Source organism: Callorhinus ursinus, unplaced genomic scaffold (assembly GCF_003265705.2).
Source record: "Callorhinus ursinus isolate GAN/ISIS: 27379988/994484 unplaced genomic scaffold, GSC_fseal_2.0 scaffold4, whole genome shotgun sequence".
Classification (NCBI taxonomy): Eukaryota; Metazoa; Chordata; class Mammalia; order Carnivora; family Otariidae; genus Callorhinus; species Callorhinus ursinus.
In genome coordinates this window covers 4,191,287-4,211,668 of record NW_027397066.1, presented here as the reverse complement: position 1 = coordinate 4,211,668, position 20,382 = coordinate 4,191,287, and the positions used below count along the sequence as shown (strand labels likewise).

The 20,382-nt window shown below is 47.3% G+C and overlaps 1 protein-coding gene and 1 long non-coding RNA gene across 5 annotated transcripts in view; both read left to right on the top strand.

The window, feature by feature from the left end:
• The window catches only part of LOC112835533 (TBC1 domain family member 14), a 201,224-nt gene that overhangs the window by 143,293 nt on the left and 37,549 nt on the right, over nt 1-20,382 (top strand). For 3 of the 4 annotated variants that reach the window (XM_073891398.1, XM_073891399.1, XM_073891397.1), the window contains exon 9: nt 1,045-1,165. In XM_073891398.1, coding sequence (XP_073747499.1) covers nt 1,045-1,165 — 121 coding nt within the window. Of the gene's footprint in view, nt 1-1,044; nt 1,166-19,800; nt 19,912-20,382 lie in introns of those variants that run through there. The other variant, XM_025886995.2, reaches the window with a different exon arrangement.
• Nucleotides 3,031-11,625, top strand: LOC141372568 (uncharacterized). Its single transcript, XR_012377850.1, has 3 exons — nt 3,031-6,432; nt 6,857-8,289; nt 8,503-11,625. It is a non-coding gene; the product is annotated as an uncharacterized lncRNA (long non-coding RNA).

Below are 20,382 nucleotides of genomic sequence, written 5' to 3'. Positions count from 1 at the left end.
CTAGATTGTTCCAGATTTAGCCAGTGGGAGTCCTTGTTTCAAGCTGGCTACTCTTTGCTTTAAACATGTCCCCGTATTTCTCTGGGCACTTTCTTACTTTCTAGCACAGGAGATACTGTGGGTTCATTTTATACTTTCCAATGAGCCCTGGAAACCGTTTGTTTTTAATGAATGCACCAGCACGTACATTCCAAAACGTAGTTTATTGTGTACTACCATTGGGGATTTATCTGTGTTCTTTGGGACTTTTGTGTACATGTTTTTGGGAGAGAAGGCCTCATGACTGTCGCCTGAGTGGCTTTCTTTTCATGATAAGTAGGTAATGCAGATTTACCTTAGAGATAACTTAAACTGAGCTAGAGGTTAATTATTAAAGCAACTCTTATTTTTTTTAAAGACTTTATTTATTTATTTATTTAGAGAGCGCATGAGAGTTGGGTGGCAGGGAGAGGGAGAGACTCTCAAGCACGCTCCGCACTGAGCACAAAGTCTGACACTGGGCTTGATCTGATCTGAGATTGTGACCTGAGCTGATCCCAAGCGTCGGACACCCAGCCGACTGAGTCCCGCGGTGCCCAGCAGCTCTTACTGTTTAAGCACTGACGGTGTACCTGTCATTTTAATTCCTACAAAGACCCTCAACCACAAGGAAACTGAGGCCCAGGGAGGTGAATGTACTGGTCAGAGGCGCACAGCTGGTGAGTAATTGCGCCAGGGTTTCAATTCAGTTCAGTCTCATTTTAAAGCTACCTTTTTCTGAAATATTTTGTTGTGGTAGAAGGTATTTCCTTACTCCGAATTGTAGAATTTGTACATGTCACAGTTGAACAACAAAAAGCTTATTTGTGGTTTTAGGGGCTTTTTCCCTACTGCATAATTCTGTGTCTTCTATGATGACAAGTCTGCAGAGTTAAAGCTTTTGTGGTTCATCACAGTGTTCTCTCAAAGGGAAGTCCCCTTGTTTTCATTAGAGAGTGACTCGGCAGTCCTGGTGTTTCTGTGAATACCCAGAAGTTCCCTAACCCTCTTATTTTCTTCCTATAGGAATTTGCTTGCTAGAAAACAGAATGCAAGACTTGACAAACAAAATGACTTGGGATGGAAGTTGTTTGGAAAAGTACCACTTCGAGAGAATGCTCAGAAAGATTCAAAGAAAATACAAAAGGTATACGAGATACAAAAACTCAGAAATATGCTGTGCAGCATATATTTATGAATCTTGCAAAAATGACCTTTATGGAGGCTTTGAAATTGGAAAACTTTGTGTTGATCTGCATGCCAAGTTCCTAAAATTTAAGTCTGTCTTCAGAAAGTTGATGTCTTTAACCTTTTCCATTCCTTGTAGCTTACTGCATGCGTACAAAGAGAGCTGGCTTTAGCTCTTCATAACGTCTCTTGATTGGTTTTTCCACTACTAGTTGCAAATGTGTTTATTGTCAAATTTTTATTAATTGTGTTCCTTATTAAAGCACTCTCCCTCTCCGGTCCCCTGCGTTTCTTGGAGCTTAATCCTTCCAGTGCTGATTTGGCTAGGAATGCAGGGGCCATCATTCACCCTGGCTGTAGTATGACCCCCTGCCCCTTGCTGGCTTGGGAGCTGCTCCCTTGTCCGAGCGGGGGGAGGGCCTGGGTTGTTGCATCACCGGGCTTCCTCGCTCTCCATGCAGGAAGTGGTGCCAACAGCTGGAGGCATGTGCTCATCTTCTCAAAGACGGCTCATGTACAGACTCCACGAGGCCAGGGCTATCTGTGGCCTTGGACCCTGACTGTTACTGCCCGCATCCTCCCCTGGGCTCTGAGTCCCAGCCGTCCTCACAGACTGCTGTTTGCCCAGTGCTGCGACACTGCCCCCCACCCCCAAGCAGGCTGACTCCTCCCACCTCAGTTTTGTATTCACTGACAGTTGTTCAGTGAATATTTTTGAGGACCTCCTACGTGCCAGGCCTCGTGTGTGGCGCTGGGCTTCGAGAACTGACCACGGCACCTTGCTCCAGGGCACCCCTCTGGTAAGGAGAGGCCTCCAGGGCAGGTAGGGAAAGGAGCACTATGGGTGTGTGTGGGGGTGGGGCAGGGCCTGCTGGGCCAGGCTGCACACAAGGTTGAGTTCAGAGGTGTGGCAGAGTTAATAACGTGGGGCATCGTGAGCTGAGTGATTACCCTGTACTGGTTTCAAATGAGTCAGCACTTGGGCTTCTAGTTCATGTAAAGCCTTCTGAAGAAGGTACTATTATTGTCCTCATTTTACCGAAGAAGCACTGAAGACACAGGCTGAGTGACTTGGGCAGAGCTGGACCGTATCCTGGGGCCCTCGCTGCTCCTCTGCCGAGGGCCCGTGTGTCACACGAGCCTGGGGAGCAGTGGGAGGGGCTGTCCCTGGGGCTTGTGTGCTGTGCTTGGCCTGGAACCTGTCTCTGACCTGAGGACTCGGGGGAGCCCCTCGAGGGTTTTACTTACCTCCAGAGTGATAAGTGCCCCTGGCAGGAATGTGGCTCTTGGACTGGTCCAGAGCAGTAAAGTGGGGTCTGACCTGGCGCTGTGGTTGTCGTGGGTTGTCAAAGGACAGCCCCTTTGAGTACCAGACACGTTGGGTAGAGGGGCGCAGCCTGTGCGGGGTGGCGGTGAGCGCATGCTGGGGCCCTGGCTTGAACAGCATGAGGGATCTGCCTGCATTTCAGGTGTTTCTGCCTCGGCAAACTGAAGGTGTTCTGAATGTTGTCCCAACATTCCCTGTAGCAATTGTCTGGGCCCAGGACTCTCACCAAGTTAGAATTCGTTTTTATAGATTGTTGTATTTTGAATTTGAATCACTTATTGTGTAGGCTTAGTTCAATAGCGTACAATTAAAAGGTGATGTGTTTGTATGCAAAGCTCAACTATAAATTCTTAGAAACTAAATAGCCAAGCTGAATTTTTAAAAGAAATCCACACTTTGAAAAAAGTAACCATTATACTTAGATTTTCCCATGACTCTTAATATCACTTGCATCGTGTTTGAATTTATCTTTTTCGTTCCCTTTCTTTTAAGGTGAACGTGGATTATGTTCTTGAACTTAAAGGATTTTTGTGAACCAAAATGACTAGGTCTGCTAATTATTTGGTAACACAATACTGCAGAGAAGAGGACCATCTGGCTTCAACCATCAATAATAAAGGATGTAATTATACCTGCATGAGTTATATGATCCTGCCCGTGTCCTGTTCGCTCATGCTTTGTGTCTCTGGCCCTCTATCCCATGCCTCCCTCCCTGGGGCTGGCAAGGCCCATGCGGGATCCAGAGCCAGGCACCTGCCACTATGGGGACGTTCCTGGGAATCAGGCTGGAGCTGGCTGTCCAATGTCAGCTCACAGCCTTTAGAGAGCGCAGAGCTGGGGCTGACTGTCAGGGCCCGTGATCCCAAATGGTGCTGACAACTCCAGTTAGAGCTGAAGCATAAGGAAGGGTTTAGGAAACTCTACGTCCTTTTCCCATTCTCTTTGAAATGTTTTATCACACAGTGATTGAAGAGCATGGACTTTGGAGTCAGACTGCCTGAGTTGGTATCCCAGTTCTGCCACAGCTCAGCTGTATGGGCAAGTCACATAACCTTTCTGAGCCTCCTTTCCCTCCTCTCCAGAATTTGGAGAACCATAGTATCAGCCTTGGAGGGGTGAGGATTAAATATGCGAATGTACATCGTGTGCTCCGAACAGCGCTGAATGTCATAAGTGCCAGAAAGCGTTTGCTGTTGTTACTGTGACACACAAGAAACAGAACGCAGTGTGAGAGAATGAGCCTGAGGCCTCCACAGACCCCCTCACTTGCATGTTCAACAAACACTGCACCATGCCGAGGCCAGGCCTGTGGTTGGGTCGGCGTGCCTCAAGGAGCCCGTGGCGGAGCCGAGGGGACAGGTGCACACACCAGCCAAGATATTTGGACTTGAAGACTTGCATTTGATTTCCAGCTTCACCTCTCCTTATCTGTATAACCTTGGGCCAGTTACTCCTTGGCAACTAGGGCATTATGAGTCCTGCTCACTGGATTGTTATACATTAAGAGTTCACGTATGTGAAATATTTTTGTCCCGGGTTTGGCACAGCCTGTGGCCCAGAGTTAGTACTCAAGGAGAGGCAGTCATGACTTTTAATTAAGAAATAGGTCCAGCAAGTGGCAGGTGCTCCCTCTGGTTTGCCCAGGACATCCTGGGACACATCTGACATCCTTGTAACTGGGCCAGATTCTCTTCACTTGAGCCTTGTGTGTACATGGCTGCCATTTTTAGGAAATGTTGCAATGTTACTTTCAGTTCTCTTTTCAGATTTCATAAAAGTTTTGGAAAGTAATGTTCTCCCAGCTTACGTTATTTCAGAGAGATATTCTAAATAGGGGAAACAAAATGACCAAGGATAGCTATGAGAATGACACTGAAGCGGTGGTTCTCAAAGTATGGTCCCCGGACCAATACCGCGACCATCGGGGTGTTTGTTAGAAACACAGCTTCTCAGGCCTCACCCTAGACCCACTGAAGAAGCTGTGGGGCTGGGGGCACTACAAGTTGTGTTCTAGCAAATGCTCTAGGTACTGGTCACGCGCATTCACATTGCAGAAACACCACTATTAGAGAAGGGGATGCTGGATATTGAGAGGCAAATAGCCGTCTTTGCCTACAACAGGTTAAATAAATGGTCCAGAGTACACCACATTGTGGCAGCTGCTGGTGAACTGGAGAGGTCCCCGAGAATAAAGACGGGGAGAACGCATTTAAAGACAGCTGTCTTCGTCTCCTGTTATCGGGTTTGTACGGGCCGGGGCTCTGGCCACATTGGCCCATTGGGGCAGCGCACCCTTTGCCTTGGGAAGAAAGAGGAACCTTCCTTCTTGGATTCCAGAGTCCTTTGTTCCACAGATTTGAGCCACTGTGGGGGGTCTGTCCTGGGATTACAGTGAAGGGCAAGACTTACGTGGCCCCTGCCTTCGTTGGACGTTACCGTAGATCGGGGGCAGAGAGTAAAGCACCATAACTCTACAGGTAATTGCAGCTGTGATAAGCCTTGTGAAGGCAGGTGGCGTGTGGCCATCCTAGAGTTTCTGCACCCCTGGTTTTTCAAGTGACCGCCCGTTCCCAAGTCCAAGGGGCATTCCTCGGCCCACGTTTATCAACCTCTCCTCTGCTCCTTGCAAGCCTTTCTGACCTTGACTTCCAGGTCACCACACTCTCCTCTGCGGGGTGCCCTCTAGATTTTAGAGTGCCTCTCAGGTGCTTCTCTGTCTGTGGTCACCCCATAGGAGACCTCGGCTGGACTTGAGGCTCCACTGGCCGCCCCCACATTTGTTCCCAGCCAGGACCTCATTCCTGAACTGTAGACTTCGGCCGGGTGCTCCACTGGGTGTCCTCCAGCCACTTCCTGTCTGACTCTTTGTTTTTTTCCGTACCGTTGGGCCTGTTCCTTTTGCATGTTTCCCCATTTTGGAAGGCGATAGACTTAGCCTTCTTCTTCAGGTCTAAAACTTGAGAATTGTTCTTGACTTCTCTCTTCTCACATCCTCCTTCCAGGCTGACTGGCGTTTTGTTTATGTTTGCGTTCTGTCCATGACTGATGTGCAGCCAGGTTTGAGAAGCAGTGATTTGCTGGGGAATTTCGATGCTCCGGTGACGTTGTGCGGATGAAGTCTTGTTAAAAGATCTCACTGCCATCGCCTGGCGTGAGGTAGTTGTGGTTTACTGTCCCTCAATTGCTCAAACTATTGGAAACGGGGGGGGGTGGATTTGTAAAAATAAATGAGCAATACTTATTATCCTCGTTATGTTAATTGGTAGAAGACGTATAAGACGTTAGCAAATTAAGAAAAAGAAAACACTTGGCCTCTTACTGCCCTGAAATAACCACTGTTTGCATTTTGGTATTGTTCCTTTCAATAATTTTCTCATGCACTGTCTTTTTATTTTTATTTTTTTGAAGAAAAGACCACTTAAAAAGTAAAGGTGAGTCTTTGTAATTTGAGGAGATGTTGGAGGAGCTCAGGGCTGCACACATTTGGGGGATGCTTCAGAGCAGAGTTTGTGAATCTTTTAGACGTAACACCGGGTACATGGACTTGAGGGATTCAGGCAGTGTGCTGTTGGCACTCCAGCGCAGCTGCTGACGGGCAGGGACAGCCGTAGGGAGTACGGGCTTGTGGGCTTCCGTGTCCTGGATAAAACATGTCCTGTGTGCCAAGAAGCGTGCATGTGTTTATATAACCTGGAACGTGTTGGAATTTCCAGTCAGCTCTTAGATGTGAAAGAGAGAATCCCAGAAGAAGGCAAATCCAGAACAGCCTGAAGTGATAGTCATTCTTCTCACCTCTGGGTTCCATGAAGTCTGGGTAATCAGAAAAGCATAAATCATCAAAAACTGTAGAAAAGACAAGCCTGGATGGTCAGTGCAGGTGGCTGGTGACAGGCCTGCAGGTAATTCTAAAACAACAATGAGAAAACTTCCTTCATCTTCAAAATAGGTTTGAACCAGTTTACAGAACAGAGTAGTTCCCAGTTCTGGGTAAGGAGTAAGCATACTCTAACCTGTCTCCTGATGAATACAGCTATCAGACTGGCAGGTGGACTGGAGAAAAAGACCACAATTCAGAATACCTCTGAGTTGATTGACTTTACCATTTTTTCCCCTCTGATATTCCCCAGGCCAAACTCAAGGTATCCTAAAACCCAGAGATGGGTGTTAATGAGCACTAGGTGTTAGAGGTGGGTTAGATGGGTGTTGGAGAGCCCTAGGAAAGCCTTTCTAGTTCTTGCTGAGGAGTGGTACTCTCACATTCAGAGAGAATGCAGAAACCTTACTTTTCATTTTTTTTCTTTTCTCTGTTTTCTCACTCCCCAGCGCCCATGCAGTCTCCTGGCAGTAGAAACGGGCCAGCAGGAGCCTGAAACTCTAAGGAAGGGGGACTGATTAGAGGAGGTTTATTCCCAAGAAGGTGGGGCCGACCCCTGATGCCTTGTTCTCTCTCCTCCTACCACTTGGCCCAAGGTCGTGGGAGGTGTGTGTCTGGCTAGAGAACCAGAAAAGTGGTGACCCAGGAAATCTGCAAGTTCTGGAGACATTGGTGGAGAGGAAGAGCTCAGGAAAGTGACCTTTAAGGTTGTTCTGAACTCCGAGGCTGACTCTCAAGTTGTGGATACATGGATCTGACCCTAACTAGCAACAGTAGACTTGAGAACTGGACTTTGGGAGTAGACCAGCACCCACGCTGGTCACTGGGCGGTGCACATGGGGGGTATAGTTAACAGGTGCTGTGAACGCTTTGCAAAGTCAACTGACTTTGGAGCCATAACCCATAGAAGGCTGTTTGGAACATGGGGCTGGAATCCAACCAAATCAATGGTCTATTAAAATAAAAATGTCAACATTCTCCAGAGGGTTTAGACAAGACCCCTGAGTCTTGTTAACACAACAGTCAAGATTTCTAGGATGCCATTCAGACATACTAGGAAAATCTCAACTCCCGTGGGAAAGGGTAATTAACAGACACCAGTACCAAGATAACACAGGCATTAGAATTATCCAGCAAAGACTCTAAAGCAGCCGTTATAAAAATGCTCCAATAAGAAAGGGGGAATGTTCTTGAAATAGGAAGGTAGAAAGTATCAGTAAAGAATTAGAAAATATAAGGAGGAACTATGTGGAACTTTCTTTTTTTTTTTTGAGAGAGAGAGAGCTGGGTGGTGAGGGGAGACAGAGGGAGAGACAGAGAATCTCAAGCAGGCTCCATGCCCAGTGCAGAGCCCGGCGTAGGGCTTGATCTCACGACCCTGAGATCATGACCTGAACCAAAATCAAGAGTCGGATGCTTAACCGACTGAACCACCCAGGAGCCCCTACACAGAACTTTTTAATGAAAAATAACAGTAACAACAAAAAGCTAACTGGATAGCCTCAGTAGCAGAATGAAGATGATAGCAGAAAGAATGTGTAAACTTTGAGACAGGTCCCTAGAAACCATTCCATCTGAACAATACAGAGGAAAAAGATTGGAGGAAAAATGAACAGAGCCTTAGGGACACGTGGGGCGGTACTAACAGGTCAGACATTTGTGCTCTTGGGGTTTCAGAAGGAGAGGAGAAAGATGGGGTTGCAGAAAAAAATATTGGACAAAATAACGTCTGAATACATCCTAAATCCGACAAAAGATCTAAACTTACAGATTTAGGGAGAGGGGGCTCAGTGCACTCCAGACGGGAGGAAGCCACAGAGGCCCATGCCCAGACACATCATAATCAAACTGCTGAAAATAAAGACAAAAAGTATCTTAGAGGGTGCCTGGGTGGCTCAGTTGGTTAAGCGACTGCCTTCGGCTCAGGTCATGATCCTGGAGTCCCAGGATCGAGTCCCGCATCGGGCTCCCTGCTCGGCAGGGAGTCTGCTTCTCCCTCTGACCCTATCCCCTCTGATGTGCTCTCTCTCTCTCTCATTCTCTCTCTCTCAGATAAATAAATAAAATCTTTAAGAAAAAAAAAATATCTTAGAAGCAGCCAGAGAAAATGCATTACGTATTGGTGAACAACAATTTGAATGACTGATTTTTCGCATCAGAAACGCATTTTTAATGTACTGGAAGAAAAGAGCCCTCAGTCCCAAATTCTGTGTCGGGCCCAATACCCTGCAGGGGTGAAGGTGAAATACAGTGCCCTCAGATGAAGGAGAAGTGGGAGAATTTGTTGCCAGCAGATCTAACTCAGTGAGTTGCTAAAGGAAGTTTCTTGGACGGAAAGGTCATTACACTTGAAGGAGGCTTGGAACATTTGGAAGGAAGAGCAGGAGAACGGTGAGGGTCTAGGTAGGTACAGTGGACCCCTGTTGTCTTAGCGAGCTCTTTAAAACTTGTTCTACTGACAGCAAGGATGAGACCGTCGTCTGGTTTTCAGTGTCTGTAGGTGTCACATAGAGGGATATGTATGGTGGTAAGAGTGTAAAAAAATTAAACATGCATTATAACCCCTAGGTCGGCCACCAAATTATACAAGGAGTAAAAAACACAGCAAATTAAAATGAAATTCTAAAAAGCTCAAAAAATAAATCAAGGCAGGAAAGAATAGAGGCAGGAAAAACAAAACAGACAAGATAATAAACTGAAACATATCTGTAATTATGTTAATACAAATGGTCTGAACACACCAGTTGTGTGAGTTGTGTGTCCGAATGCCTAATCCTAACAGATTGTCAGAATGGGTGAAAAAATTAAAACGACCCAAATATGTGTTGTCTAAAAGAAACTCACTTCACATGTAAAATATGTAGGTTGAAATGAAAGGATGGGAAAAGAAATACCACGAAAGCACTAGTCAGAATGAAGATGGAGTAGGTAGAGTAGCATAAGAAAAAGTAGATTTCAGAGCAAGGGAAGTTCCCAGGGACAAGGCGGGATGTTACCCAATGAAGACAGAATAACAATGTGTGTGCACCCACAAGAGCTGCAGAATGCATGAAGCAGGGCAGAGCTGAAACAAGTGTGCAAGTCCACAGTTATTACTGGACTGTTGACTCTCTAGACAGTGACCCATAGACCACTGACAGAATCAGCCAGGACACAGAAGGACTGACCATCACCCATCGGCCAGCAGGACTGACCTTGGGAGAATACTTCGGCCTCCCGCGAGAGCACAACACACATTCTTGACAAGTGTGCAATGTTCAGCAAGATAGACCATAACCTGTGTTATAAAAGAAACCGTAAAGCTGGAAGGATTAAAATGACACAAAATAGGTTCTCTAACCACAGTGGAATTCGATCATAAAGCTGTGACACAAAGATAGCAAGAACCTACGCCAAAACCTGGGAATTAAATATGTAACACGCTTCTAAATAAATCATGGGACAATGAGGAGGTCACAGAGAAAGTTGGACAATATTCTGGACTGAACGAAAATAGAACATACCAAAATTTGTGGGATACAATGCTTAGAAGGAAATTTATAGCATTAAAATGCTTATATTAGAAAAGACCAAGGTCTCCACTCAATAATCTGATTTTCTACTTTAAAAGCCATGAAAGAAGCAAATAAGCCCAAAGCAAGCCAAAGGGGGGAAATAACATAACAGAAATCAGTGAAACTAGAAATGAAAAAATAATAGTGAAACCAAAAGCTAGTTCTTTGAAATGATGAAGAAAATTGATCAAAGCTGACAAAAGGAGAGGTGAATCAAATCATCAATAAGATGAGTGAAAAAGGGGGATACCCCCACAGACCCTACAGAAATTAATAATGAGAACGTCATTGATAACTCCACATTCATAAGTTTGATAATTTAGATGAAATGGTCCATTTCTTTGAAAATCACAAATCACCAAAACTCATCCAAGATGAATAGATGACCTGAATCATCCTCTAATTATTAAAGAAACGGAAATCTCCAAGCCCAAGGGAGTGTCATTGGTGAGTTCTACCAGTACTTAAAGAAAAATAGTATCAATTTTAGAGGAGAGACTACCTCCTGATGCATTTTATGAGACCTGTATTACCCTGATACCAAAACCAGACAAGTGCAGTACAAAAAAAGCCAATTGCAGATCTCTATCCCTTATGAAGACACACGTAATCCCCAATAGAATATTGGCAAGTTGAATCCATTAATACTTAAAAAAAAAAAAGGGCAATACACCACAACTAAGTGGCATTTTTACCAGGAATGCAAGGTTGGTTTGGCATTTGAAAACCAGTTGGTGTAATCCCCCATATTGACAATCTTGCGTGAGTCTCAAGGGTATTATCTGAGTGTAGGAATCTAATCTCAAAAAGTTGACAGGCTATACGATTCCATGTATGTGACACGCTTGAAAATACAGAGCCGTAGTGCCAGGGATGGCATAGGGTGTGAGGAGCAGGGAGGAGGTTTTGGGGATGGTAGAATGACTCTGCATCTTGGTTGTGATGGTGGTGGCTGGAGGAAAGCCGTAGAGCTTTATGTTCTGTGGTGGTTGGTGGTGGCTGTTAAAAACCGTAGAACTATGTACATCAAAAAAGCTGTCTTAGGGGCGCCTGGGTGGCTCAGTTGTTAAGTGTCTGCCTTCGGCTCAGGTCATGGTCCCAGGGTCCTGGGATCGAGCCCCGCATCGGGCTCCCTGCTCCGAGGGAAGCCTGCTTCTCCCTCTCCCACTCCCCCTGCTTGTGTTCCCTCTCTCGCTGTGTCTCTCTTTGTCAAATAAATAAATAAAATCTTAAAAAAAAAAGCTATTTTAATGTAAAAAAAAATAATGACGAATGAATGAGTCCATCAGGGCATTTACATTTCTAGGGATTCATCCTAGAGATGAATCAGTATGTAAGCAAAATGTTGGTTGCTAAGGGTGTGGATTGCAGCACCAAAGGTTGGAAGCAAGCTAAATGCCTGGCAATAGGGAACTGGTTAAATCCCTAAGTGAAATAAAGTGCAGATCTTGAAAAGCAAAGTGAATAACCAGTCTATGAGTGTGCTCTATATGTATAAAGATACATGCATATCTTTGTAGATGCAGAGACTCTGGAAGGATACTTAACACGACTGATCATGATAGAATTACTTTGGAGAGGGTAGTGAACTGGGGATGTGGGAGATAGGAGGGCAACCTGCTTTGTCTGTATACCCTTTCATACCTTTTGGATTTTGTTCTATATGTGCATGTCTACTCTAAAAAAGATATTTTTTAAAGATTTTTATCTATCTATCTATCTATCTATCTATCTATCTATCTATCTATCTATCTATGAGAGAGAGAGAGAGAACACAAGCAGGGAGAGGGGCAGAAGCAGAGGGAGAAGTAGGCTCCCCGCCGAGCAAGAAGCCTGATGTGGGATTCGATCCCAGGAGCCCGGGATCATGACCAAAGCTGAAGGCAGACACTTCACCAACTGAGCCACCCAGGCATCCCAGTCTAAAAAATGCTCTTTAAAAATGTGTGTAGGGGGCACCTGACTGGCTCCCTGGTAGAGCATGCAACTCTTGATCTTGAGGTTGTATGTTCGAGCCCTACATTGGGTGTAGAGATTATTTAAAAATTAAAAAATCTTAAAAAAAAATGAAACAGTTAAAACAATATAAAAAATGTGTGCATAATGATAGAGAAAAAATTTGAGGAATTTTGGGCACAGGGTAGCCAGATGAAGCCAAGGGTGAATGGATGTCCCAAAATACAACCCACGAAGTCTCATGTAACTCCAGAGGCACACTACAGATTTGGCATTGAGCTTCCCAGTGGCGAGAGGAAAGAGGGATACGTTAGACAGCTGTGGCGATCCCTTGTCGGAAGCTGAACCTGTTCTGGAAGTTTGGGCTTGTCAGGGTGCTAGGCAGCATGTTTGTATGCAACAGGGAACTTCTGGTGGAAGGTGAGTTTCAGGAGAAGATCGCAAAAAATGTGCAGTCCCCCTTAATTTGGGTTTTTGGAGAAGCAGCAGGTTAAATATTTATCAAACTTGTACATGATGCCTTTTGGACAAGAAGGGAAAGAGGAAGCGGTGGGAAGTTTCTGTAGGGGAAATGGCAAGGTTATTGCATTTGATCTCTGTATTTATTCTTGGGATAGGTTGTCTCCCACTGTTGCGGTAGTGGTTAATTTATTCTGAGAAGTGTAGCTCTTGTACTTCAAGTGCCTTTCAATGATATAAACTGAAATTCCAGCGCATAGTGCCTCTTATGGTTTGCTTAGTTTTCCTAATGTGGAAGTGATAAATTCCCCATCTGTCTGCCCACGTGGTTCCCAGGAGGAGAGAGGGATTCTGGAACAGGAGCCCACGTGTTAGTTGTCATGCAGATCTTCCCGGGGGCCTCTGACAGGGCAGGGGTCAGAGGTCTGGGGTTTGGGAAGGCAGAGGGCCTCAGGGGTTCCCGAGTGTGGTCTTGGTTCTGTCGTCCACAGTCAGTGGTGTGGCTGTGGGCCAGCGACTGCCTGCCTGAACTTCGGTTTCTCACTCTGCAGAGATCATGTGCACCTAGCCCGTGCTTGGGAGGGTCAAGTAGGATGAAGGCGCTCCCGGGGCAGCGGCTGGCATCCATTGGGAACTCAGTAAAGTTCGGTGGCTCCTCCTCTTCTGGTCTAACCTCATGGCTACACCTTCACTCTTGTGGGTGGATTAAAAAAACAACAACCAGCTTTGCTCCAGGAATGTTCGATGTGGTTTGGAAATTGCAGTTGGCAAAATCAGCCTTGAATTCCATCTGAAATGGCTTAAAAAATGTTTTTGTGTTTTTTTTTTTTCAAATGATGAAAATAATTCATGAAAAAAGACCCAAATGATCGATATAGGTAGGGTAAAATAGGAATGCCCTCTGTACCCCAAGACTTCCCAGCTCCTCCTGGTGGGAGTCTCTGACAGATTAGTGCCCACCCTCCCAGAGTATGTACATACACGTTTCATCCATGTAAATACAGATGCTACAGAAAGGCTGTGTGAGTTGCACACATTCTCTTCGGTACGTACATGCCAGGTACTCAGGAAATTGACAAATAAGCAACTTAAAGATGTGGTAGGCTGTGCTGAGTTGGAGAGCACCACCCGTGTTCTGAAGCCAGTTTCCCACTGACCCTGGGCTCTGGCAGTGGCATCTGCGTTCTGGTGGCCTGCCCTGTTACTGGAACCAGAAAGATGCATTTCATGGTAGCAGCTGAATGGAGACAGCTTCCTAGGAAGACCCAGACAGATGGCCACTGGGAGCTTTCGAATGCTTTTGCCCCTCTCTGGGCAGCTCAGTGTGTCGACCTGAAAACAGTGACAGCTGAGGAATACTGCTCTTCCATTGATCTAATTCCCCGTGGAAGACTGAGGTTTTCAAGTATTTTGTAATCTCTCAAACGCAGTTGGAGCAGCAGGGGAGACACTTCCAGTGGCTGAGGGGCCCAGGTCTGGTGGCTTGCCTTACGGGTCCAGTGGGGAGTGCAGGGCCCAGGGCACAGTAGGCTGCCTGAGGAGGCCTAATCAGCAGGTCTAGGGGTGGAAAATTTTCCTTTCTCCCCTTCTAGGTTCTTTGGTCCGTCTAATAATGAAACAGACATAACAGATTGACAGGAGAAAAACTAATTTTGTATGTATGGGAAACTCAAAGAAGTGACCAAAGCAGGCGGCTTTTAACACCTTTTAGACAAAGAGACGGTGACATTGTAAAGAATTGACAAGATGGGGGGGTTTGGACTTGGGGTAGTAGATTAGTGACGACGTAATAAGGTTTATTTACGCAGCCTTCTTGGCCCTGAATTCCCAGTCTCTGGTGGCAAGGATGCCTCTGCCCCTCCTGGTGCAGGGAGGGTACCTCCCACACGGGAGACTTCGTCCTGCTTTCAGGGGGACAGAGGAAGGTCAGGGTGTCCTTGCACTCACTGTTTCTCGAGAAACTTGAATTCAGAACAATCAGTGTGCCACAGTGGCATGTTTGGGGTGGCATGTTCTATGCTCTTCATAGACGACTGCGTAGGACTCCGAGAAACCTCAGATTAGGGGAGATTGAGGCGATTTCCACACCTCCCTGTAAGTCACTTGTCTAACTTCAACTCAGAGTGTTACTTTTACAAAACATCTCGTCGGCGTGGAAGCACTTTGGATGGGGCCTTCGTATTGGCACTAGAAACTCCCCGTGGTGTTCCTGGAAGTAATAGGTGAGTGCTGCATTTATTCCTTGGTCTCATGCCTGGGTCTCATCGTTAATGTGGCCTCAGGCCCGTGAAGGGAGCGCCAGTGAAGGAAACTGAAATCTTAGTTCAGAGGCAGCCCACCAGAGAAGTTGGCAGTTAAGAGGCTCTGGAGTCAGACGGCCTGGGTTCAGATCATGCCCTGCCACCTACCATCTGCTGCTTATCCGAAGAGGCCCCTCAGAGCCACAGGTGCTGTGTTTGGGGACAAAGAGGTAGGGGAGGGGCCGCTGTCACAGTGCCACAAACTTGGGGGCTGAAAACACACATTTATTCTCCTACAGCTTTGGAGGTCAGAAGTCTGAAGTGTGTCTTCCAGGCCAAAATCTAGGCGTTGGCCAGGCTGGGCTTTCTAGAGGCTCTAGAAAGGGGGGAGTCTCTTCTTTCCCTTCCAGCTTCTGGAGGCCCCTGGCATTCCTGGGCATGTGGCCGCCTCACTCCAACCTCTGTCTCTGTGGACACATGGCCTTTCCGTCCATAGTCACATCCCTATTTGCATCCCCCTCTTAAGGATACCTGTGGTTACTTTGGGCCCACACAGATAATCCAGGATAATCTCCCCATCTCAAGGTCCATAACCTTAATCACACCTGCAAAGCCCCTTCTGCCATAGAAGGTAACATTCACAGGTGCTGGGGATTCCGACACGGTTTTACGTGGGGGCCATCGCTCAGCCTAGCACAGTCCCTACCTTATGGGATTGTTAGGACTGAATGCGGCTCACTGGGTCTCAGCTCAGGGCTCCCTCTGAGATCATGTTCTGAGAGGTCTTCCCTGCCCTCCCTGTCTGAATGACCACCCAGCACACCCCCATCGGTCATCATGGTCATAGGACTCTGCTGTTTCCCATCTTAAGTTCTTGCTCAGTTGTTTCTTTACTGCCTGCCTCTCAACCCCTGCTAGACTATGAACTCACGAGAGCAAGGTCTAGAACTTGTTTGCTCGACCATTGCTTTAGCTCCAGGGCCTGGAACCGTGCCAAGATTTAGTGGGTAGTTAATACATATTTGTTAAGTGGCTGAATGAGTGTCAAAATCCAATACGTACCACTTTGTAGGCATTTTTCTTCCTATTTTTATGACAACATAGGCATTTTTCCCATATCCTTAAATATTCTTTCAGGATCTCATTTTTACTAAGTAGTGGCCTTCTGTGTAACGTGATTTACTTAACCAATCCCCAGGACTGGGAAGTTGTTCCTTGGTAACCTTTTGATCCCTGCGAGATCCAGTGGTCTTCAGCAAGGTTGGGTTTGTCAGCGTCTCTGCTAGGATGCTGCACTGAACAAGTGGATCAGTCTTACCTCCTTGACCTCAAAGGGTAAAGACAACGATGTTATAGACTAATCAAATAAGAAAATCCCCTGTGCTGGTAGAGATACAGGAAGCCTGGGAATGAGCTCTGGTTAGCTCAGAAAACTTCAGGAGGAAGAGTTCTTTAGGCAGATGAAGGTGGATCTAAAGCCACACTGAGATGGAAAAAAGGCTCTGTTAACTTCTGATTTTTGCTTTAAGTTTCAAAATTTAGTAAAAGTCAACCTGTTATCACATGATATAATATATAGTTAAAACTTTGTAAGTGGTTCTCAATTCTAAAATAATGCAGTAGAAACCTGTTAAAGCAACTTGCAGGCTCCAATCTGCCAGAAGAGATAAGCAGTATGTTTTGGTAAGCATATCTTAATGCATATTTAACACATGCTTAACATGTATCTCTCTCGTATTTAAATTTGGTGAGACCGTGGGCTGAGGTTGGCTGATTTCTAAAGTGTATGTGGCCCTAGGTGTCTAGGAGGCGTGGAGAGTGGAAAACCCACTTGTCTGTGAGAAAGGAGCTTTATGGTGTTAGTCCTCTCTGGCTCCAGGAACTGCTGCTTCCAGAAAGCCAGCAGTAAGCCCGAAGGCCGGTCCACTGCCTCCTGGGGCTCTGGAAATCTGGGAGGTTTCTCCAGCACCCCTGTGATATAGTCGTCATCTGCTTGCTGGTCTGTGAGTGATGCAGAGGGCAGGGACTGTGTTCACCTCTGTTCCTCCAGCCAAGCACCAGAAGTACGTGGATGGATGGAGGAAGGAAGGGCGGGCGAAATGACTGATAGCACAGATGCTCCGTGTCCTCTGTACCATGTATTTTGTTGGCCTTCAGTGGTGAAGAGACCACCAGAGTCCCCGCTCTCAGAGGTTTTATGGTCCCCTGAGGGAACTATATCTTTTTTTAAAAGATTTTATTTATTTATTTGAGAGAAAGAGCACAAGCAGGGGAGAGGCAGAGGGACAAGCAGACTTCCCGCTGAGCTGGGACCCTGATGCAGGACTCAATCCCAGGACCCTGGGACCATGACCTGAGCCAAAGGCAGACGCTTAACCGAATGAGCCCCCCGGCGCCGAGGGAAATACATCTTAAATAAACATGTAATTACAAGTATGATTAGTGCTGTGAGCAAACGGAAGCTGATGCTGGGAGAGAATGATGGGGCCTTGTTCCGGCTCCGGCGGGCAGGGCAGGGGCAGCTTCTGTGCCAGTGGCTATTTATGACATGATCTGAAGGATGGTCACCAGCCATTGCATAGTGTCTTTCGCTTGTGAAGAAAAACTCTAAACCTACAGAAGGGTTCCAGGAATAATTCAGTAAGCACCGTATATGCTCCGCTGAGACTGAACAGTCATTGACATGAGGCTATTCATTTTATCGTGCCTCTGTTTTTTTTTAAATGGGATCATTTGAAAGTAAGTTGCAGGTATTGTGACATCTTACTGCTAAATACGTCAGCATACAGGTCTTCAGAGGGACATTCTCGTATATCAGCATGAGGCTGATATAGGTGTGAACCGAGGAGAATGATCAGTAATTCCATTTGACCGTGACCATGTTCACGACCAGATCACATTCTGCTTTTCCCCAGTTGCACCAAACTGTTCCTCATGAACCGGAATGCAGTCAGGCTTCTGTATTGCCCTTAGTTTTTTGTCCCTTTATTCTCTTGGTATAAAAGAGTCATTCTGCCATTTTTTGGTGACATTCACCTTTTCTTTTTTCCCTCCCTCCCTCCCTCTCTCCCTTCCTTCCTCTCTCTCTCTCTCCCTTTCTCTTTCTTTTTCTCTCTTTCTCTCTCTCTCTCCTTTTCTTTCCTTCCTTCCTTCAACCATGGGTCAGAGATTCATTTAACACATTGAGAAGTTGAGTGAAGTGGTAAAATTGATTGTAAGGGCATTTGAGAGACTAGGTATTTATTGGCATAAAAACAAGAAAAGAATTAGAATAAGATTGTTAGGTTAGATTTAAACGACTGGTTGGGGAGAAGAAAATATAACCTCTGGAGTTGTTTTTTCTATTGGACCTCAATCTATAAGTTAGTGTGTCTGTCACATTTTCTGGGCTCTAATAAAGTAATAAATAGCAGGGACACATCCTCCTGGAGGACTGAATAAACTTCTGGTGGATGTGTTAAAAGTGCCCAGGTATGAATTGAAAGGACACCCCACCCCCCAATGCTTTTGTCTTCCAGATTTTGAGTAATTTCTCTTAGGCTTTCCCTAATCCTTCCATCCAGAATCAACCACTCCCCCTTTATCCTTTTATTACTTTTTGAAACAGCTTTATTGAAGTATAATTACCATAAAATTTCCTCATTGTCCATGTTCAGTGATTTTTAGGAAATTTATGCAGTTGTGCAACTGTCAGCGCACTCCCGTATTAGGATGCTTTTCTCTAGAAAGTTCCTTCAGGCCTGTTGGCAGTGGGTCTCCACTCCCTCCTCAAGCTCCAGGCAAACACTAATTTGCTTTCTCTCTGGAGACTTGCCTTTTAAAGAAACTTCATAGACACGGAATCCTGCAGATTATCTTTGGTGGGGGTCTTTTACTTTGGGTCATGTTTTGGGGTTTGCCTGCATAGTAGCCTGCGTCCATGGTGCCTTCCTGTCCATCAGTGTCCTCCGTTAATGTGCATTGGCTTTGAGTATTTGCATCAAGTCTTTTTGCGGACGAACGTTTTATTTCTCTTGGGCAGGTTCCCAGGGGTGTGGTCGGTGTACTGAACTGTGTAAGGGACTGCCAGGCTCTCTTCCAAAATGGCTGCACCTGCCAGTGACCAAGGCAATTCCAGGTTCTGCACATACACTCCGTTACTCCTTCTCCTCCGGCTTTTCGAGTACAGTCGGGTGACTATCATAGGCTTCTTCCGAGTGAAGAAGTTTTGGGTGGCTAGTTGGGAATGCTGTTCTCCAGAAAATCAGCTGGGGATGGCCCGGTCCTCCTGATCTGGGGACTTAGGACGAATTTACATCCCAGGGTAGTCTTGCGTTGTCTCAGACTGAGTTTGTTCAGCCCTTGGGCGTTGGACCCACGGGCTGTCCAGAAAGAATTTTGCCCCTGCGCAGCTTTTAAAGATTTCTGTAAATCGAGGTATAATTTACAAACAGTGGGATGCTCTCATCTGAAATGCGCTCTTGCGGTTGGCTTGGATGAGTGGGCGCGGAGTTGTCTGTGGTGTCACCCCGCACGGAGTCTAACGCCCCTTCCAGCCGACCCCCCCAGGAGCAGTCGTTAGTCAGGTTTCTATCAGGATGGGTTTTGGTGTGCAGCCTGACGTTTGGATGGAACGCATCTGACTGCAGAAAAAAGATGAGCAACCGGAGAGAGAATAAAAGTTGCTCGTAGCCCAGTACCCAGAGCCTGGTCGTGTGAACATTTTACATAGCTCCTTTTGGTAATACGTGTTTCTTATTTTATTTTTATTTTTTTTATTTTTAAAGATCTTATTTGACAGAGAGAGAGAGAGAGGAAGCACAAGTAGGCAGAGTGGCAGGGAGCCGCAGAGGGAGAAGCAGTCTCCCCGCTGAGCAAGGATACATGTTTCTTATTTTAAAAAGCGTTACGGAGCAGAGCTTTGCCGCGTGTTCGGTGTTTCGCTGCTTCCTCCGTGGAGCGTGCATTTCCCAGCGCGATGCTGCTGTGCTGCGGTTGCACCCGTCCCTGTCCCCCGGTGCGAGCCGCCGGGCCGGCGGGTGTGCACCCCGTGGGGGGCGGAGGGAGCCGGGCGCCTGAGCCCGCCCCGCCCCCACCCCTCGCCCGCGAGCCAGGCCTGACGCGCCGACACGGAGCGCGCGATCGGATAGGCGGCGCGGCATCTGCGCGCCACTGAGCGGCCTGCCGCCCCCGCCCCCGCCCGCGCCCGCGCCCGCGCCCGCCGAGCCGCCGCCCGACGTCCCCGGAGCCGCCCGCCGGAGCCCGCCCGGGCATGGAGCCGCCGACCGCGCGCCCCTGAGCCCCGCGGCGTTCATGGTGAGTGCGGCGGGCCCGCCCACCGGCCGGGGCGCCTGCGTGGGTGCGTCTGGGTGCGTGTGCGTGTGTGTGTGTTGCACACGACTGCTCCAGCGAGCTGAGCCTTGCCCGCGGCCGCCGTGCTCCCCGCGCGCCTCCCTGCAGGCTTTGTGTGTGTGGTTCTGCGAGATCTTCTCCCAGGGCTCGGTGTTAGTGGGGGCCGTGAGAGGCCGAGGGGGCGAGCCGCCGCGTCCTGATCCTTGTCACCGCGCAGGGGACTGCAGCCTGTTCTCCGATTCGGGCCAGGCCTGGCCCCCTCTCCCAGGCCAGGGGGGCCTTGCCCCTGATCCTGGGGGAAGCCTTTGTGCGGGGGGGGGGGGGGGGGGGGGGGGGGCAGCCTGCACCGTTTGGTCAGATGGCAGCAGCGGCCAGGCTTGGTACAACCCACAGTTCATCTTTGATACATTGCATTCACCAGACCACATATTAACT